Here is a 20,657-nt window from a genome sequence, read left to right as displayed (position 1 = left end):
ATTTCGAAAAACTAAAAATCTAACTTTGATCGGAAAGTCGTAATTTGAGAACATCATTACCCACTAGACTGATTAATATATTTTCTTGTTTAGGAGTAAGAGATACGGTTTTGTATAACTGCTTAGCCATTTCACCGGCTCCTTCTAAGTTATGCGAAGTGACATATTCCAGGAGTGCCTGAAAGCATATGCAACAATGTTGTAAATTAAATAACATTAAATTAAATGATCTGATATGAAAAAAAAATGTACACTTACGAAAATCGCTGGTACGTATGTTTGCGCCAAACACAGTTGGAATATTTCGTTGATATGTTCCGTTGTAATCGTGAGGCCATTTTTAATTAAATGCGGTGAACGAACCAATAACGATATAATTTCTATTACTTTGTCAAAATTATTTCCACGTAACATCAATATTATAATACTGCCCGCCACCGTATTGGATATTAAGACGTGCTGTAGTCTTCTAACATTCTGAGCCTGTCAAAAAATAATTGTGTATTATTTCAATATATCTGATCATAAAAATAAAATCTCTAATTAGAAATTTTAATTTTAATAATTTTTAAATTTAATTTAAAATTGATATTAGTCGAACGCATCCAAATTCGTTTTTTACCGTGACTTACTAACTCGGAAAGAATCTATTAAAAAATGATTTTGATTACTTGTATATATTCCCAGGCAGTGAGCGCCATTTCTGCAAATTGCGTATTCAATGAAGAATCGGGCTCGAGTTTACAATGTACGCTCATCAAGTGCAATATGCTCTCCAATAACTCTTCCCTGTCTAAATGACCGAACATGATTATGTGCGACCAGAGTTTTGGTATATATTGTATGACGGTCTCCGCGGGATGTAATTTAAGAGCTTCCAATATAGCACTCATCGTGGTAGGTTCCGGTATAGTTACATGTGGTACAAGTTTGTTGTAGAGGTTGAAAAATGTCTCGATTTCTTCCGTTGCTAAAATTAATTCCAGATACATTCGGTAATAAGTATGTTCCTAAAACAAAAAATATTAAATACATAATTTTTTTGAACACAACTAAATAATTAGCGAGTAGTAATATAAATTTTGTTCACAAAAAATAGTCGGAATAAAATTATTTTATGGCTCTTGATATTTTTTGGACAGAATGCTATGTATTAAGAACTTACTCTATAATTGTCATTGATGAATTTGTAGTTATCACCGACGAGAAGAAGTTCGTTCACCATTTCACCCGCTTCACGATTACAGAACTGCCGAGACGCCATTTCCATCGCTATAACGAAGAAATCAAAATCTTTCTCACTTTGAATGGTAAAAGTTTCTTCTTTTAAAGATTTCATGATTTTTATAAAGCTGCTGAATCCCGCATCACCTATTTGAGGGAATAAACATCGTGAGCATTTAATCGGTACATAAAATTTTCGCGAAATAAAAGTGTGTAATTACCAAATCTTTTTAAAATTCGCAATAAATAACAATATGTCGTTAATGACGACTTTAATTCAAATTTTGCGATGTTGGCGAGTATATCGCGTGTGAAATCTAGAGCTATTCGATTACTTCTGATAAAAGTAGCTACACTGAGGGCAGCATTAAAGGTATGTATATTTGGAGCGATTCCGTTCGTAGTAATTGTTCGATATATATCCAGTACCATCGATTTTGATTTATCTTCTCCTAGATTTAACAATGGTATTGTTAATATCATAGCGTTATATCCTTCAATGGACAATGGTATATTATTTTTCTGACATTCTTCATAAAAGTACCAAGCCTTTTCTATCTGAAATGACATAAATCAAACTTTTATTGAAATTTATAATAATATTACCGCTTCGGATTTTCTTTTTTCTGCACTTTATAATAATATGTTTATGTTTCAGACATAATTGTAAGATCTCATAACTTAATTAGTAGAAATATCTTACACTTAAATGCTTGGCTAAGCCACATATCATCGCGGTATATGCAGCAGATGCTACCTTTGACTCTTGTCCTTTTAGAAATTCGAACAGGGTATCAATTTGTGGAAGATTTCTACAAATAATAATAAAAATACAAAATATAATTTAGAGCCGAGTTAAAAAAATATATATATGTTAAAGAAAAGATTAATTATTTATTTTTTACTCACATCCATGTGTTCTTTCTACTATATTTTGGATTGAATGCATACCAGCGAGTCTCTAGCAATTCATCATTGGTACATTCACCATTATTGTAAAAGCACAATAATTCCAAGAGTGCCTGTTTTGTTGGTACATTTATTTCACCTTTTAATAAATCGTATATCGCGATAGAGTTGGAAACATGACCGTTTGATATTTCGTATAACAATGTTTCTTCTGTCACTTTACTTTCCTCTGTATAAATAGGAGGTGGTATAAATGCCTAAAAAACAAATGTTAGACTCCAATATATTAATGTGCTATTACTACTTTTAATTGTAATTACCTTGATTTCAGGGTCTGCTACTTTATGCTGAAATAAATCGCGATGTTCCTGACGAACCCACATTGCAGTCTTTCTTCCAGATTCTTTTGCCAAAGCGAACGAGCGTTTTTGCATGTTTGATTGCGGCGTCAAGTAAGGGTCATCGTGAAATTTATAATGTGGTGCTGTATTATCTCTAGATAGCGTACTTTCCAAAGCCTACAAGATAAGTCGATATTTAAACGCTTAGAAATATCATTTAAACGTAGTCGTTTCTGTTTTCAGAAGCGAAATAAAAAATTGTAACGAGGAATTTTTACCTTAAGGATATCCGTCGGGCCGCGCTCTATTCTATTTGGAATACGAATATCTGAAGATGGGACTGGCGTTGCACTTGTCGATTGCAACCGTATTATCAAATCCTGAAAGAATTTCCTGCAAATGTTTAAAAATACGAATAAATACTATTAAAGTCACAGTCATATATTCATTGTTTCGAACAGTCTCATCGTGTCAGCAGTGAGTGCATACGTGCACACTCGAGAGAGATACAACGATCTCGCCCGGCGAAGTAAACTGATTCATAATATGTATGTAAGCTGAATTAATTGTAACTTTTTACGCACCTGCACGAAATCCTTGCTAAAGAATTCATGGCGTCGATTGCGAAGGCGAAGGAATTTGATTCTTTCGTTTCTTAAACGATACAACTAAACACGAAGTTGGAGGTTATGTCATCGGTGGTCATCGGCGGTCGCAAGGGTTAGGCTAGAATTGAAATTGAACGCGACATCGTTGATCGTACGGTTGTGGCGATGGATTCCGCACGGTAAAATAAACTCGATGTTTTTTCAATTAATTTTCTGATATTATAAATTGCAGCAATTATTTTCATATGATAAAATAAATCGCTGATCAGACTTAATTATTGGCAATTGACTTGGGGCCGATTTCTTATTTAAATTAAAACTTTTAATTATGTGTATATAATTTAATTGTTATCCCTGTTGTGCCCTTTTTTTTTCTCTTTTTATCCGTCAAAAATAAAAGTTATTTTATTCTTGTTACTAATAATAATACAAATTTAGCAATTCCAGCATTTATTCAATTAATAAAAGTTGTTGAAAGAGCAGCAAACTATCTCAAAATTAATATATATCATTAATTTTGCAGGTTTATAACAAATATGAATTAAGTGGCAGAATATTTTACGTCTGTCGGAATTCTTTAAAGAGAAGGTTCAAGTTCTTCAGAAAAGAACTCTGAAAGAGAAGAAAAATACGCAGAACCCGCTTATCACACGATGTACCCGCTGTGACATAATGAAATGTAAATAGTACAATCGACACGCCAGTCAGTTTTGCTCTCGTTAACGCCTCTCTATGCAACTGCGTCGCGTGGTGTTAGTTCCACCTGGCCTGTAATGCATTTACAAGTATCGACGCGGATCAACCCCGGTTGAATTACGTCAATCTCTTGCGGAGCAATGGGACATCTGGCCGTGGTTGCCTATCCGCAGACTTCGCATTTCGTAACGGAAATAATTTTATGGTACGTATGTACAATGCATATAAAAAGATTCACTTTAAACTATCTCTAATTTATATTTGAAATAAAATTCTAATTATCTTTTAGGTGCCGAATCAAGTACATACGAGATATATACATATGTAACATATGAGGATAAATATTAAGATATATGCACGTCCAGATATGCTATATGCACAGAAAGAAGTCCATTAAAACTTGGATTACTGATTGTGAGAGAGGATTGACGTTTCCGCGAGATATTTTCATCTATTTACTGGTAAGAGATTAGTGCGTTGCACAGCGGCATGAGAATTAATCCCGACGGGAGAAAAAGTTAAATTCCCACTGCATAATATTAGAATGCCCGATGACCCACTTATGGACGCGCTTGTTCGAAATAGTGCGTCATCGGTAAACTCATTGTTCCTTCGTTTCAGGAGCAGCTGGCCTCACCACCGTCACCAGCTCACCACTACTATCACCGCCACCGCCACCACCATCACCGTTGGGCAGAGGGTACATCTTGCACCCTTCTTCGTTAAATAGCTCAAGGTATCATCCTCTCCTTGGTTTTTAACGGCGATGTAGGTACAAGCCGCTCCTGGGCAGCTGCTTTCCTCTCTCGGGGAAGAGAAACACGAGGAGAAAGAGAGAGAAAGGAAGAGTGGCAGATAGAGATTCGTTTCTTTCAACGAATTTATTTGTTTAGCATATGAATGGCGCGCGCAAGAGCGCGCGTTTACGGTTGCGCACGGTGAACCCTTTGGCATATCACAAAGAATTCAATAAAGTTCGTAAGGAAGCCCGAAGGGAACCACACAGTCTCAGGCCGGAGAAAACGGGATAAGAGAGAGACGAAGAGGAAAAGAGAGCCCCCTCCTCTCCGTGAGAACGCGCACGTCGTACCTTATTCCGGGCCCTATACGTTAACAGGGAGCAAAGAGAAACCTTCCTTTTTCTTTCTTTCATTCTTTTCTTTTTTCAGACACGAGTTTCCAGCAAACTTCGACACATTATTTTGCGCCGTGTAATATTCCAGCGTACTCCACATTTTGATATTCAGTTATTTAATTTGAAGAATTACGCTGTACGGATTTTTTCTTCGTCGCTGCTGATAAATGTTGGAGATATTGAATATAAAAAGGAGTAAAAAAGAGAACAAAAAAAAGAGCGTTTTTTTTCATTAATTAAAAAATAGATCTCGACTTTATTTGCTTGTGTCTGATTTTAAATCGCTCGCTCCAAGTTCGTTCACTTGTTAAAATACCCCCGTGGAGCCGAAGTTATGTCTCATATCGAATCTCACGGCTGTCCTTTCGATACCCAGGTCTCGAAGAGTACGTTCGCGTACAGATGCGACCGAGCGAAAATGCATTTTTCCCTTTTTACCTCGGGTAGCCTAGAGCCCGCGTCGACGGTGTAGCTGAAAACGCGTAAGACGCGCGTGCACGCATACATAGGCATGACGTGCACGGCACGGAGCGGCGCGGCGCGGCGGGCGAGAAGCCAGGTGTTTTATTTCAAACCGTGGGACTCTCCTTAAAGAGAGGGATGCTTTTGCGCGTCGCGCGCGTTACACGCGGGGCCTTGCGCTCGCGGCAGCCAGAGAGCGAGAAAGAGAGACGAAGGAGAGCGTCAGGACGAATGAAAAACAGGATCCGTGTCCCTCCACGCTGCCACGGGGCAGCCCTCACTACTTTTATTGTGTTTCCTTGTTCGATCGAACGTAACGTAACCCTCCCGCCCCTCCCTACGTCGCCCTTCGTCCTTTGATAGCGGGTTTTTCCTCTTCCCTTTTTCTTTTTTATTTTTTTTTTTTTCCTCCGTTTTTTTTCTTTTGTGCGCCTCCGCGCCGTCCAGAGAGAATCGTGGAACCACGCTCCGCGTAAACGGGGGTACATTTTACACGCAGCACTTCTGCGCGCGGAAGAAAACAAAGGTGAAGAGTAAGGAAGCGAAGGAAGAGAGAAGGAGAAGGAGGGTGGAGTGACGCCAAGTGGAAGAAATGTGACTGTGTCCATAGAAGCAAGCATCTCTTCTTCTCTCAAGAGCAGGAAACCCGAATCCCCCGCGAGCCTGCCAATTCAGGGCCTGCGGTAAACGGGCAATCCTGCCGGAGAGATCCGTTTCCCTTGGTCCTCTCCGTTCCCCTTACCTCCTTCCTTCCTATGCCGTGCGACCGTTTCGGATGGAACGGTTACGTGAGCATCGTGCCACACAAAAGGATGTGCGCTGCTTCCTCTCTTTCTCTCCTTCTTTCCCTTCTACCCTTTCTTCCTTCCGAATTCGTGCGCGATCGTTAATAACTGCGCCTCGCAAGGTGGCGGAAACGTTCTGTCGTCCACCTCGCTCTCGAATCGGCCGGAAATGCACGGGCACGCCAACATCCTGAAGAAAAAAGAAGAAAATACTTTCTCGCGGAGAAAAGGTAAGAGCTGTACGTGACGCGACGTTAACATATGTTTTTGAGTGTTGTCTTTTTTTTTCCTACACATTTTTCCGACTGTTAAAATAAGTGGTATAACTTTTCGTCCGCCAAAGGTCTCGAAATTCCTCTTCGTTCAATTTAAAAAAATTCGCCAAGTATTTATTTCCTTTAAAGAATACGCGAAGGAAGCTTGGAGATGATTGCGGGAGATGAACAGCGATTTTACATTCAAAGTGCAATTACACATGTTGAATTTATTGTAACTTTATTATTTTTACAAATAATGTTCTTCATTGCATTCCTACTTTTGGCTTTGTAGCTTGTAAATTGAATTGACAGATTTAGATAATGTCTAACGTCGATAATAATATAAAAAAAAAAAGTAAATTTCTTTACATTACACAATATATTTATTAAAACTATTAATAATGCAATGTTATTTAATTTTAATAAATTGCACAATATTTAATCGAATCAACAGATAAAAATCACAGGTAAAAGTCATGTAACGCTGTACGTTCAATATGTAAATCGTAGCGTTTGACGCTCAAAACGCTATCGTGCTTCTTCAAATCGAGAGATAAAGACTGACGTCGATAAAAATTTAGTTCTAATGTTACAAGTCTTTACCGTTGTTAATTAAAAAATTTAACGAGCAAATTTTCAAACAAAATGATGTACATGTGGCAGTTGATCTTTCCGGTGCTGCGAATCAACGTAAAGACCGTCGAGATATAGTCTCGAAGGATACGGCGTTTCTATCGAGATCCTTATCGCAAACCCGGAACTCACGTCGAAATGTCGGAGCAGATCCAGCAGGCCGGGACAAGTGCAATGTGATTTTTAACTATTCACAGATATTGCCTTCATCCCCGCCTGCCCGATCCCCGAAAGATTTCTTCTCTCCGCGTCGAGCAACGGCTATTATTCTCTCCCGAGGTGGCGGCAAATTCCTCCGAAATAGCTGGCTGGGGCCCTTCCTCTCTCTCTCCTTTTCCCACGTGTTGCCCGCCGCCGTCGGCCACCCTTTGTTTCCCCGCTCGACGAAATACAATGCATCCCGATAGGCCGGGACTAGTGCAATATTGAAATATATTTCCATTTAATATTGACACATATCTCGACCTATCTCTTATGCAACATGTGCAGCGCGTCGCTGGCTTTCCGGGCCGATCGGCGGGTGGCGTATATTTTTCGAGCCGACGGTAGCATTCCGCTCCAATTTTGCGATGCTGGATCGTGTGGTCGAAGCGCACGGCCGACGGATCCGCAAAAGGGCCCCAACAGGTTCCTCTCGTCCTCGCCAGAAGCTGCAACAATGAAATACGATGTCTAAATAAGCTCGCTTAGAAAATTATGCGATCGCGCCGAAGCCGCGCCAAAGTGTTATCACATTTCTACTTGGATGATGCAAAGAATTTATTGTGCAACAAAATGCAATTTACCAAACGCGTACCATTTCAAGAAACACAAATTTAAAAAATTATTCTTTAAAAATTAATCGAACTAGCGCAGAAAAAGAGACGTGAGAAAAACAATTGAAATCTCTCGGAACATTGAAATGAAAAACGTTCACCGGTTGTTTCCTCGGCTAAGCTGGCGAGTAAAAGATTTGCAGCTCGAGCAGCGCGCAAACAAATTTCGGCAGGTCACAATTTCCTCGGACGAAAACCGGGCGCGGAGTTTTCCGCTCGAGCGACCGCGCCGCCGGAAATCGCCGGCGCGTCGCCTCGCTTCGCGATACGCGTGCAATTCGCTGAAATCGCGCGAGATTACGCGCGCACGGTGCGCAACACGCGTAACACGCGTTCGTCCATTGATGGGGGCGAGAAGTGCGTGAACGCCGCGTGGCTTCGTCCCCCTTTCCCTTCCTCTTCGTTCTCGCTCTCTCGCGGTCTCTCTCGTTCGCTCGCATGCACGGGGCAGGCTCTCCGACGTGGCCTTGGCGGTCAGTCTCCAAATCGGAGAGCCTCTAACGTTTCTAGCGTCTACTTCGAATCACAAATCATAGCCCGAGGTCGCCACTCCGTGGACCACAGGTCGTCCGCGGGCGCGCTCCCCGAAAGAAGAGGCTGGGGGACCCCGCCGGAATTTCTGTGAAACGAGAAACCGGGGGCTCGCTCCGGGCACGCTAATTCGTCTATACGTATACGAGCGCGCTGAGAAACACACGCGCGCATACACACACCCGCATGCACGCACAAAGAGACACAACGCCGCCGCAACATGCACGCGCGCACCCGCCGAGAATCGTTCCCTCCAAAAGCAGCACGAAACCGTGCGAAAGCACGCTCCTCCGCGATTTTTCTCTTTTCTTTCTTTTCGCGTCCTCCCTTTCGTTCTTTTTGCAGAGGCTCCGACGAATGTAACCGTGACGTAACGCTCTCCCCGACTTCCGCCGCTCTCCGTGAGCGGCGACGCAGATATTCGCGCGTAAATACCGGCCGTTGTTTATCGCCCGCGACGTTTCCCCGTAGCCCGTAACTCGAGTCTATCGCAACAGGATCGGTGCCGTGCGTAACGCAAACAATGTCTCGCACACCTCGCGCCAAAAAATCTCCCCGCGAAGCCGCCCCTCCGTCTCGAGATAACTCGTCCGGATGCGACGAACGTTTGCTTTCGATCTCGCGAGCGAACAAACGCGAGAAACAAAGAAGGATAAAAAAAAGAAAAAAAAAAAGAAGAGAAAAAAAACAAGGAAAACAGCAAAGCGACGTGCCGCGAAACGAAAACAATAGCGCGAAACGTTTCGTCCCTCGCAACGCGTATCTCGCATGGTAGTTGAGACTCTGATTTCCCTTCACGTGGCCCTACTTCCGTTTCAAATTCTGCTCTCGTTGGCGACGAGAATCTTCGATCTTTCGTCGTATTTTCTCTTCGCGCAAAGAAATTGAACTCGTCAAGTCAATCTTACCGTCGGGATCTTACCTAAAAACCGAGCGGCTGAGTCGTTTCCTGGTGAAGCTCGTGGGGCTCTGGCTGCTCGCGGAGATGCGGCTCGACGCCACCGTCGATCATCGCCGTGTCAATCCCGGCGTGACCGCGACTCTCTCGGCCTCCTCGTGTCCCTGCCTGTTCTTCGTTCTTCTTCCTCCACGAACTTCGTATTCTTCGGCACGTGACGCGCGCCGGGCGGCGCGGTCGACCGAGGTGCGTCACACGCAGGAAATAAATCGGACGCGTCGTTAGATTGCTGTCCATCACTCGCGATAGATCACTTCTCTCTTTCTCTCTCTCTCTCTCTCTATTTCTTTCCTCTTCTTTTTGCTTCGTTTGTTTCTTCCTTTGTTTCTTTATAGATTTCTTTCTTCCCCGTCTACCTGCGGCCTCTTGTAGTCTTCCACTACACAACACTACGTAACGGGAGATCGGGAGGATCCGCGACGCCGAGAGAGGACGGACAAGGGGTCTCCGAGGATCAAAAGCGGAAAAGGGAGACTCGGTGCGAGATTGACCACCGCGTGCAACGAGGTCCTCGAGCAAACTGCGGTCACAGCCAGGTGTCCGGCCTCCTTTATTCGTTTTGGGCCCCAAGTGGTGGGGGCACCGGGCTTATTCTTATTTAACAGCTACGCGAGAGCACCGGCGAGCGACGACGACGACGACGACGACGACGATGACGGTGGTGACGATGGCAGCGCAGAACGCGGCTGAACGGCGGGGCCCCGAACGCCCGAGAGAACCTCCCTCTTTCTTCCTTTTCGTCCCTTTTCTCGAAGACCCTCTTCTCCACTCTTTTTCCCACTCTCTTTCCTTCCCGCTCGGTTTCGTCTGTCCCTGCCCGCCCCTCCGTCGCTGCTCTCTTGTCCACCGCGTCCCTTGTGCGTCTCTTTCTTCGTTGTTCCTTTCTCTCTTTCTCTCTTGGCCTTTCTCTCCCTCCGCGTGTTTCCCTTTTTTTTTTCCCCTTTTCTTCTTTTTTTTAGCCTCCGCCGCATTATTCCGATCGCTTTGCCGATCCGCCCGGAGCCCGCCAAAATTGTATCAGCTGTCCTGGATTTCGCTCGCGGGCTTCTTTTCAGCAACGGCAGACCCGCGGCCCGGGCCGGCTTCTTCTCCCCCGTTCAGATCCGCGGTCCAGATCCCGCCGTCCAGGTCGCTCTTCTCCGTCCAGGTAGCTGACAGGCGGCATCGGCGAGCCAATCGGAGGCCGGAGAGACTCGCGGCACCCGGAGGAGCGATCCCGCTTGCTGAAAGGAGGGGAAAGGAACGATTAAAATTAACGCTTGACGATTATACACGCGCGCGATGACGGTTTGCGCGCCTCACGCTCCTCTCCCTTTGTGATTTACGACGAATGTGACAGATATCCGCCGCGCAACGAGTCCAGGCTTCGTTCTTGCCCGCCTTTCCGTTCTTTCGAAGCCCCTGTGATGAAAATCGCGGCCGGCGAAGCACCGGATTAAACGTGATTTATAGATACGAAAACTTCGGAAGAAAAGCCTGAACGGATCGTCCGAGATCTTTTAAGTAGCCTCGTGAATTTTCGCAAAAAAAAACTTCCAACTTAATAATCTAATAATTCGAAATGAAATTTACACGTTTGATCCTCGTTTTCTGGCGAATGGTCCGAACGAAACTTTATTCACGCGAACGAAAAGCCTCTCCGTTAATACTTAGTAAATAATTCTTTGTAGTCCGCGGGACTACGATCGCCCCGTCATCTCGCTAAAGTGTTTAATCCTGTTTACTCAGTAATTTTACGCATCGTAGAACGTGCACATGTTCGTTTTGCTCGCTATACCGCCTTTGATTATGCATCCAAAACGTATGTAAATGAGGTGAGCCACTTGAAAACTGCGACTGCCGTCGTTATCGCGCGACACGTTTGGCAGAAACGACCCGCGTTACGTTTCTAGAATCGTTTGCGGAACGTAGCTTCCGGTCGGAAATACGACGAGGAAACAAAGTAAGATCTGGAAGAATGACGTTTCAATCGGGGGTGCAAGGGGCCGCCGAGGCAACGCGATTGTACCGATTTCAAGCAGCTCGACCGCTTTGTCGGGCCGTAACACACGGGTCGCGGTATCACCTGGAACAGCTGAAACTTACGTTCACCACGTGTTCGCGTCATTAAGACCGCGGGCTCCACTTTGTAGCAGGTTGGCACACGCTTCTCTCAAATATTATTAACAGTGCGTTCTTCAGCGTCGTCCACGCGAACGAATTTACGAGTAAAATAAAATTTTAAAAAATTGTTTCTTCCCATATTTAATCGTCGATTGGATTACGGTGACCTAGAACGATTTTTTTCAAAGTTATAATCATTAAAAAGACACGTGCATTATATTTCTCACCTTTGGCGAACATCGGCGGGGGCGGAGAGCGAAGAAAGGAAAGAGGCGCGAGATCCTCGATCAGCTGCGACGCTAAATGTTTATCGAGTACGAAGTGCAATCGTCGCACAGCGATTTCCTTTGTGGCCCGTACAACTGTGTGCCCGGACAACGAGGGGGCGGAAGGGCGACCGAAGAACGAGGGCGAGGGGGAGGAAGAGGGAGAAAGAAAAATCGGGGAAAAGGATGATTGAGAACCACTTGTAGGAGGACAGCTGCGCTCTGCGAGCGCATCTGCTGTCGGTTGCACGGGCACGCGCGCTCACATATACGTACGCTTTGCGTTTGTACCCGCGCCGGTGCGTGCTCGCGAGCGCGCGATACGAGAGGGCACGCATACGAGCGCATATTCGAGCGGCCGTCTCTTCCTCCACCTTCCCTCCCCCTTTTTTTTCGCCGCACTTTTTCTCGTCGTATTTCCATGCCCCCTTTCTGCTTTCCTTCCTCCCGCGATCGCCCGCGCCCTTTTCCTTTCTCGCCCCCGTCGCCTTTCTTCCTCTCCCGAAGGACGTCGTATTCTTCCCAGGTACAATCGAGCGCTGCAATCTGTCGAGCTCTTGCCGTTAATCGTTGCGCTCGAGAGACTGCCGAGCTTGTCCCTTTAACGCGTTCCTATTATATGTGTATAATCGCGTTATCTAATTATTTTTACGTTCAGCTGTCCGGAAAGAGGGAACGTTCAATCTCCAGGAATTTACGTTTGAGAGGGATTACGCGCGAGGTGGCCCGCTCTCCCGAGCTTTCCGCTAAGTATTTTGAAATCGTATAACTATATCGAGTCGTGTTATTCTCGTGTGCGCCGCGTTCTATTTTATATACCGTCAACCTTACATGAAAGTGAAGTGGCTTACGCCCTAAAACGTCACATAAACTATTCCCTATTCTACTCCGCGCTATTCTGTTCTTAAACTGCGTCCCAAATCGCATCTCCGCTTCTTCGCACCGCGCGCTAACTGTCCTTTCATTTTGCTTGTCCCCGTGGGGCCGAGGTTGACCGCTCCGTTTCCACGTGCACCCTTCGTTGCGCTCCACGTGTGCCACCCCGTGCTACTCGGAAAGTTGACGGAGCCCGTTCCTCGCATCCCTTTTTCGCCTCTCGGAACTGGTACCTCGTCCATCCGGTAAAGAACGACCTGGGTCGTTTACGGTGTATATGTATAAACCGTTGGTGTACGCTGAAAGGCAGATATGGCGACGGCAGCTAGCGAACATGACTTTAGCGTCGTGTGCGTCGAGTTTTACATGTATCGCATGTACATACCGCGCCGGCCGGATTGCCGAAGACTGATTTCTCCCTGTTCTCTCATCCCTTTACCTCTGCCGCTTAGAATTACGTACGCTTGCCGCTGTCGTTGCAGAAAACGCCATATCTGCTCTTCGGTGTATACCGTATCTCTTCTCCTTTCTTTTATTTTTGCGCGGCACCCTTCGATACGTAGGGAAGGCGATCGTGACTAGCTCGTCAAGTTCAAGGGCACGGTGCTCATCCGAATCTCCTTATGAAGGTACTATTAAGGCGTTGCTCGATTTCAAACCTGCCAATGATGCATCAAGATTTCAAGAAACACGATATTTTCAAGTTCGAAAGGAGTTTTGACAAAATTTTTTAATCTATTTATATCTATTTGACGCGATTAAAAAGTCACGGCAAACTATGAGTCTGAAATTCTCATTTTCTTTTATTTCTTACCAGTAACCTTGAAATATCGTGTCCCTGAGTGCTGGTCATTCTTGAATACTGGAATCTTTCGGATGCGGCAATGTTCAATCAGTACCGGCTTTTCATTCTAACGTTATTTTAACTTTAGCGGCGTTTTTCCTAAAAAGAAAGTTAAAATGTACTGAGCATTGATTTATTCGACACGATGGTGTAAAATGCTTACCGAGTTGTCCGACAACATGGGTGGTATTTGGAAAGAGTGCCTCAAAACAATTCAAGGTAAAATGCCCTCGGCATACATGTAACAATTTTAGCAATTGATATCACAGTTTTGTTTCTCCCATTTCAATTTTACATGTTCTTCAGTTTAAAATTCGGTTTCCAAATATTTCAACTAGAAAATTCTAAATAATCAAACAGTTGTTAAGCGTGTTTGAAAAAAAATATTGAGGTTCAAAAATTTTAACGGTCGAACGTGCGAACCGTCTATGGAGCTTAAAATACCGCCTTTCTTTCTCTTTTTCTCTCTATCCCCTAAAAAAAGAAAAAGAAAAAAAAACTGTTTCCCTTTTTCCGTCCGTTCGTTCCGTCGATTGCGAATCGCAGCAGTAGCCCGTACCTGGGCTCTGGTGCAACCTGGCACGGCTTATGCAGGATTTTGTGCATCGCGCTCGTCGGTGCGGCGATGTGGAGCTGCAGCTTGCCATACAGCCGGTACACCGGTGCCCCGAAAATTTCCTTTGTCCCCATTGTCCGCAGGCTTTTCAACGTGCGACGCTCACTGTGCTTCCGAGAAAATGTCAGATTTCTGCCTTCTCTTTGTATCTCCTCTCTTCCGCTGCCGTTCTCAATCCGTCTTCTCCAATGTGGTCACATTTCCCGCGGGAATCCCGTTGCCAACTTGGACCCGTTGTTTCTTTGCGAACTCGAATCGAATTACAAGCAATATTTATTATTTTCTTTTTTTTTTTTCGCAGGCGAGTGTTCTACGTGAACGCTGAGTGTCATCAATTGGCAGCTCTCGGGTCAATTCTTGAAGACTTATTAAGAAAAGAAACAACGTAAGAAAAAAAGAGTTTCGAGAACTCAATTTCAAAATGTAATATTCTGTTTGGAATAAAGCGGTTTCGGCATTGAATTTCTTTAAGTGACTTGTCAAATTTGTTTTAGCATTTCACGTTGTCATATAACTTGTTCATCGTATACTTTTTGTGCTTCTTTACAAAGAAGTTAACAATCAATGACATATTCTATTTTTGAGAAGAAACGGAAAATGTTTAAACATAAAGAATAATGTTAAGAGTAGACTAAAGTCTTAAGAACAAAAGTCGGGAATATTAATTTTTCTTTTTTTTAGTCGCGTCATTGACAATCACAGAAAGACAAGCCGAAATTTTGCGTACCGAACTTTTTTTTCAGATTCCTTATTCTTTGTAAGAGGATCATTGTGGTCAGGCATGACATTCCATTTTTTTTTTTTTGCAATGTATTGCAACCAGTTTTTGGCATCGTTGGAAAAAATTCGCTTCTCTTTATTGTCTATTACTCTTTGTTCAATCGCTCGTTTCAACGTTAAGCCACACATGAGGCTTCAATTATTGAATTTTTATTATGTGCGTAATTTTCTTATTGACAATCGTTAGAATGGGATCTACAAATTTAAATTTACAGTCTGTACTTGACTGAGATTTATAGCCTTATTCTTCCACTCCTTCTATAGATATTTGTTTCTTTTGAAATCCCAACGCTTTCTTTTTCCTTCGGTGTCTTAAAGCTTTTAGCCATATCCGGTCGTCCGGTCCTCCGGTTCTCTCGGTGCCGAAATATTATTGATGGAAGGTCAGCACATTTTACGAACAGCACTCGATTATTTATCTTCAGGGAAAGTATTTTAAACCCTGAAAAAAAATAATTAAATGTAAAAAAAAATCATTAAAATGTATCGCACGAATTATCTCAATTTATACGAAGGTCGGTGAAATCATAGACTCATACGTACGTCCACACATACATTTGAAAACCGGCGTTTGATCGATTTTAGAGTAACCGAAGTACGTGCGACGAGGCAACATCGGGAGATAGAAAGAAAGAAAAAAAAGAAAGAAAAAAAAAACAAGGGAAATATCAGGCAGTAAGAGGAAAGGGGAAATACGAAGTTTGGTCAATGTCAACACCTGCCGAGCGTCGCCGGCGCGTGCCTGTTTCTGTTTGCGCGCTCGATTACCGTAATCATGACGTCGGAATACTTTCGAGCCCGAGTGAAATTAAGTATCTTCGGTCTAAGGGGTGTGCACCCCCGGTTCGTTAAAATTCACGCGAAGGCAAATATGTTAAAGTGCATCCGTTTAACCGCGATGGTGTTAACCCACGTCGGTTTATGCCTTCCGAAAATATAGCGACCTGTGCATCCCGCTGGAGTGATTTCGAAGTATCGCCGCGATTACGTCGCCGTGCCGGCAATATCGCGGGCTTATCGCTTTATAAGCGCGCGTCGGAAATCTCGAGGGGCACGCGGGAGAGACCCCGGGCACCAGCGGTAACGCCAGCAGACCGTATGGACCTCCGCGCGGTGAGCAGGGGCCCAGATGGCAAGCGCCCGGGGTACCCTTGCAGTTTTTCGACGGCCGGGCGACGGCCGCTTCTCGCCGCCACCTGCTGCAACGCGTAAATCAAGCCCGCGGCTCGTTACACGCCACGATTCTTGACAGATACGAGCGCAACTACAACGACAGATTCACCTCTTCTCAATCTCGCGATTAGTAATAAAATTGAAGAATTTATTAAGCCTATCGTTCATCTCATCGTATTTATTTCGATCATCACGTAGGAGGGAGGAAGGGAACCAAATAGTAAACTGGAATGCGTTTTCTGCAGACTCGTTGTCCGATCGATCGCGCGCGGATCGTTTCTCACGCTTTAATTTCTTTCCCTTCTCCCGTCGTGTCGCTTAACTCGTATTTCTACATACACGCGGCAGGAAAGGGAACGGGAGATTTCGAGAGGCCGCGTATCTCGCACGCGGGAGAGGAAACGTGCGTTAAGACGAAGGGAGACTCAGGGGAGAGAGAGAGAAAGAGAGTGAGAGAGAAAAAACGACAGATCGGGAGTATTGAGTTGCAGCGCGCAAAGGCCATTTAGAAACGATTGCGGCTATGCGATGTTACAGTTCGGTACGGGTTTCAAAAGATCTTTGTTCGAGCGTCGGAACACGAGGAAGTGGGACTGCGCGCGAGCTGCCGGAAGTCGGAACGTGCATCATAATGCGCCTCTGGGTGCGCCGCGGCCGTCCCACCGCCCACCGCTCGTCAAGGCTCTATTTCTCGCTTCACTGGGAAATAAAAACAACACGACGGTGCTGTACTTACGTCTTTCTCGGCGAGTCACTTCTCTTAAAAATGTGGATGCCACCGTTCGCGAATCCGACACCGGAAGCATTTTCGATCTGCGTTTTCCGGAAAATTGCGGAAGGCGCACTCCTTCGGTTTGACGAGTGGAGTTTCTGCATAGTTCCTGTTTTACTCGCCACGAGAAGTGCAACGTTCTGCTTTATCGGCAGTAAAGATAGCGGCACTTACCGGACTCCAATTACTCACAATAAAGATTAGAAGACGCCAACCACGCCTGCTACTGACTACTGACAGTACTGACGTGACCGCATTATACATATGGGATTCAACAGGATGTTGAACGGTAGATTGGAGCCTTTCACTTTTTGGTGACAAGTCTCGATTTCGTGCAGCGATGACAGGAGCGAAAAACTGTTCCTCGTTGTACCTTGAAATTATGGGGTGGAGCTGAGGAACATATGGAACGAATGATAATGTTCGCATTATGTAATTTGATAAAAGATACCAATCAAATTTGCAAGGATACAAGTTGCTTTCAAATTAAATTATAGCGAGTTATCTGCTTCCTGAGTCTGGTAAAACCCCAACGACTTGCATAACAGTGTCATAAATCAAATGTGAACGTATAAGCGGCCTGTAAATAAATTAAAAAGTTATAAAATTGAATAAAATTTATTCAAGTTAAAGAATAGTATCATATTGCATATTTAAAAAATAAAACATGAATGAAATTAAGGATAATACGGTATCAGTGGTGTTTGTGTCATTGCTGCTGGATCTTCTAGCATTTACAATGATACTGCCTTTACTGCCAGCTCTATTGGATCATTACAAAGAGATAGAAAAAGGAAATGGATTATATTCGACTATTTTCAACCATATGAAAAGCATACAAGTATTCTTTGATGCACCAGATAAAGTCAGCACAGTTCTTTATGGAGGTTGGTATTTATACTTTAATTTGCAAAAATAAATTTTATATTTTGCTCTATTAAAATTGTCCCTTTGGTTTCACAGGTTTTCTAGGTTCCATGTATTCTTTTTTGCAGTTCCTAGGATCACCAATTATAGGAGCATTATCAGATATTTATGGGCGAAAGCCACTGATGTTACTTTGTTTGACTGGCATTTCTCTGTCTTACCTCTTATGGGCATTATCTACAAATTTTGGGATATTTGTATTGGCCAGATTTGCTGGTGGTATTAGCAAAGGCAACATTAGTCTGTCAATGGCTGTTATTAGTGATGTCACATCTCCTAAAACAAGAGGAAAGGCAATGGTAAAGAAATAGAGGCACAAGCATGCATTCAAATATACATACGTAAAATAAAATTGATTATAAATTATCCCATTTTTCCAGGCACTTGTAGGCATAGCTTTTTCTGTTGGTTTTGTCGTGGGGCCTATGATAGGAGCGTTTTTCGCGTGGATCTCCAGTGGCAATAGAGAAGGCACATGGTATGTGATACCAGCCTTATTCGCACTTTTCCTTGCCCTGAGTGACTTATTTTTCGTCGCGTATTATCTGAAAGAGAGTTTAGCAACGAAAAATAGGGCGACTACCTTAGCAAAAGGATTATCCGGAGTAATTTCTTACATTAATCCTGTTGATCTCTTCCAATTTAATGGAGTGTTAAATTTGAATCGGAAAGGTATTCCAACATTTAAAATATTATTACTAATATATCTCTAATATTATTATTTGACTTGCAACTTAATTTTCAGATCAACAAGATTTGAAGATATTAGGTCGGGCGTATTTTATATATCTTTTTATATACAGTGGTTTAGAGTTTACTCTGACGTTTTTGACACATCATACATTCGGATTTACTAGCATGCAACAAGGCTGGATGTTTCTCTGGATTGGACTGATTATGGCAACTTTACAGGGTGGTTGGGTGAGACACATCCCTCCGAATAGAACAAAAATCATCAGCGAGCTGGTAATTAATTCATGCCAATCTTGTTCATTTCTTCGCTATCAGATATTTTTTTTATTTTAATATTTTTTTTTAATATTATTGTAGGGCTTGTGGCTAATAATTCCTGCATTTATATGCGTCGGGATTGCTACCAATGTGCAAGTGTTGTGTATTGGTATTTTTCTCTTTGCAGTTTGTGAGCATTTATTTATTTATCGCCGATGTACAAATTTGCAAATTTGAATCTATTCGTAGTAATGAACGCTTCGTTTTACCTATTTACAGCTACCGCCATGGTTGTCACCTGTATGATGACATTGGTAACGCGTATTGGACCAGAAAATCAAAAAGGTGCCATCACTGGGATATTTCGTTCTCTAGGTGCATTGGCACGCGCTTGTGGGCCTATCGTCGCTTCTTCGGGTAAACTGAAACGAATTAAATTGCGAATTAAACTGCGAATACTTTTACTTTATCAATTTCGTTCTACTAAACATATACATTTCTATTTCAGCATTTTGGTGCATCGGAAGTGCTACAACATATCTAACTGGGGCTCTTCTACTCGCGCTTCCACCACTAATTTTGCGCAGCATACGTACTTTATAACGTTTGACGTGAGTTAAACATCGTGCCGTCCTCTGCCTTTTTCAATTTTAAATGATATTATATACACAGTATTTTTATATCCTTATACCATTGAACTATTTGAACTAATCTTTTACAGAAATAGCTAAGTATTTTATGCATTTGATATTAAACTTTTGGTTTTCGCTGATGTGAATTAATTTTAATATCAATTTTCCTTTTAATTGGTAAAACTGCGAAAAGGCAGAAAGCTAATAAATTCGGAATTAAAGTTAATTTACATTGGTGAAAATAGACGTTAGTGACATGTAGTGATATTAAGAAAAAGCTTTTATCAAACGAATCTATCGGTTGATTTATCTGGACATCACTTTTTTACTTATATTTAGCTTACACATACTTAAAGAGCCAGAAAAAGTATTATATATAAAATATATATATATGCTTATAGTATTATATTTTATATACACTACTCATATATATTCATATATACATATATCAGGATGTTCCATTTTATACTTAGTCAAATATTTCGGTATAATGTCGTTCAGAGAAAACTGTTTTAGACAAAAGTTTCATGTTTTCTCGTGTAGAATCCGCCGAATCCGAAATAATAAAATTACCATGTCTCATTAAAGAAATTTTATCTTCCAATCTAAATTTTTTTTTTTTTAATGAAACATGGTATTTATTAATTATATAAAATAAATATATATAAATATATATAATTGTGATATTTAAAACGAGTTGCAAAAGAAAATACATACGTTTATATTTGTGCGCTGTGTGTGTCATTTTATTTGTGTTTGCAAAGGATTGAAATTGTGCTTCTAACGTTTGTAATAAATTAAAACGTTTGTAAGGCACTCCTACATACGTTATTGCATTCGCTTAATTTTCGAGTGTGTTTCTTTTGTTTTCTTTTTATTAGTTAACACTTTCTATACTTTCCTTTTTCAAACTTGAAAGGCCGAACCGGCCGAATTTGCATAACAAGCGTAAACTTAGCCTATCGGTAAATCGAACGGCTAATTTCCATTTCTCAGAGTGCAGATTAATTTTGATATCGCATAAATTCGCTATTTTATCTAAGATAAGTTGATATTAAAAATAATTTAACGTCTAATTTATCGTCAACTGACTCGTACTACTTACTCGATTTGCGGAAAGCGACGACAGTGGCGGCTCGCAGTGAATTTCGTTGAAAGTAGAAAATAACTCGTTTAGTTACTTATATACTAGTGAAAAATAAGATGTTTATCGATAAATCACGTCGGAGCGCGTTTTCCACCGAGCGGTAGTGCGCAAGACCGGGAACGATCACATGACCCTCCTCCACCAAGGTCCGGTGGCGCCGTTTACGGTAGGAATTTCCGAGAATTTCCACCCGTGTCGGTTCATTCCGTCGCGATC

The 20,657-nt window shown here is 42.7% G+C and overlaps 2 protein-coding genes and 3 long non-coding RNA genes across 6 annotated transcripts; 2 read left to right on the top strand and 3 right to left on the bottom strand.

Annotated features, from left to right (window-relative positions):
• Window positions 1-7: 7 nt before the first annotated feature.
• On the bottom strand, window positions 8-3,193 carry LOC139105648 (small ribosomal subunit protein mS39). The gene is made up of 10 exons (XM_070661863.1): window positions 3,059-3,193; window positions 2,753-2,867; window positions 2,454-2,651; window positions 2,134-2,390; window positions 1,928-2,036; window positions 1,446-1,782; window positions 1,166-1,371; window positions 672-1,010; window positions 259-483; window positions 8-178 (listed from the first exon to the last, which is right to left on the bottom strand). Exons 1-10 carry the CDS (start codon window positions 3,085-3,087, stop codon window positions 20-22), a joined length of 1,974 nt encoding a protein of 657 aa, XP_070517964.1. The 5' UTR covers window positions 3,088-3,193; the 3' UTR covers window positions 8-19.
• On the top strand, window positions 3,134-5,667 carry LOC139105679 (uncharacterized). Its single transcript, XR_011546227.1, has 4 exons — window positions 3,134-3,261; window positions 3,606-3,983; window positions 4,068-4,239; window positions 4,400-5,667. It is a non-coding gene; the product is annotated as an uncharacterized lncRNA (long non-coding RNA).
• Window positions 5,668-12,507: 6,840 nt separating this feature from the next.
• Window positions 12,508-14,313, bottom strand: LOC139105569 (uncharacterized). Of its 2 annotated transcripts, XR_011546218.1 has the most exons (3): window positions 13,607-14,313; window positions 13,414-13,542; window positions 12,508-13,258 (listed from the first exon to the last, which is right to left on the bottom strand). It is a non-coding gene; the product is annotated as an uncharacterized lncRNA (long non-coding RNA). The 2 variants fall into 2 exon arrangements; XR_011546217.1 differs by having other exon boundaries at window positions 13,414-14,313.
• A 3,138-nt stretch (window positions 14,314-17,451) lies between these two features.
• On the top strand, window positions 17,452-20,118 carry Rtet (major facilitator superfamily domain-containing protein rtet). The gene is made up of 7 exons (XM_070661741.1): window positions 17,452-17,671; window positions 17,748-18,010; window positions 18,092-18,383; window positions 18,457-18,677; window positions 18,762-18,852; window positions 18,942-19,079; window positions 19,171-20,118. The coding sequence occupies exons 1-7, from the start codon at window positions 17,452-17,454 to the stop codon at window positions 19,263-19,265; spliced, it is 1,320 nt and encodes a 439-aa protein (XP_070517842.1). The 3' UTR covers window positions 19,266-20,118.
• Window positions 17,873-20,623, bottom strand: LOC139105568 (uncharacterized). Its single transcript, XR_011546216.1, has 4 exons — window positions 20,400-20,623; window positions 18,932-19,084; window positions 18,053-18,256; window positions 17,873-17,987 (listed from the first exon to the last, which is right to left on the bottom strand). It is a non-coding gene; the product is annotated as an uncharacterized lncRNA (long non-coding RNA).
• Between the last annotated feature and the right edge of the window lie 34 nt (window positions 20,624-20,657).

The sequence above is a fragment of the Cardiocondyla obscurior genome, linkage group LG09 (assembly GCF_019399895.1).
Source record: "Cardiocondyla obscurior isolate alpha-2009 linkage group LG09, Cobs3.1, whole genome shotgun sequence".
In the NCBI taxonomy this organism is placed as follows: Eukaryota; Metazoa; Arthropoda; class Insecta; order Hymenoptera; family Formicidae; genus Cardiocondyla; species Cardiocondyla obscurior.
This window is presented reverse-complemented; position numbering and strand designations above follow the sequence as displayed.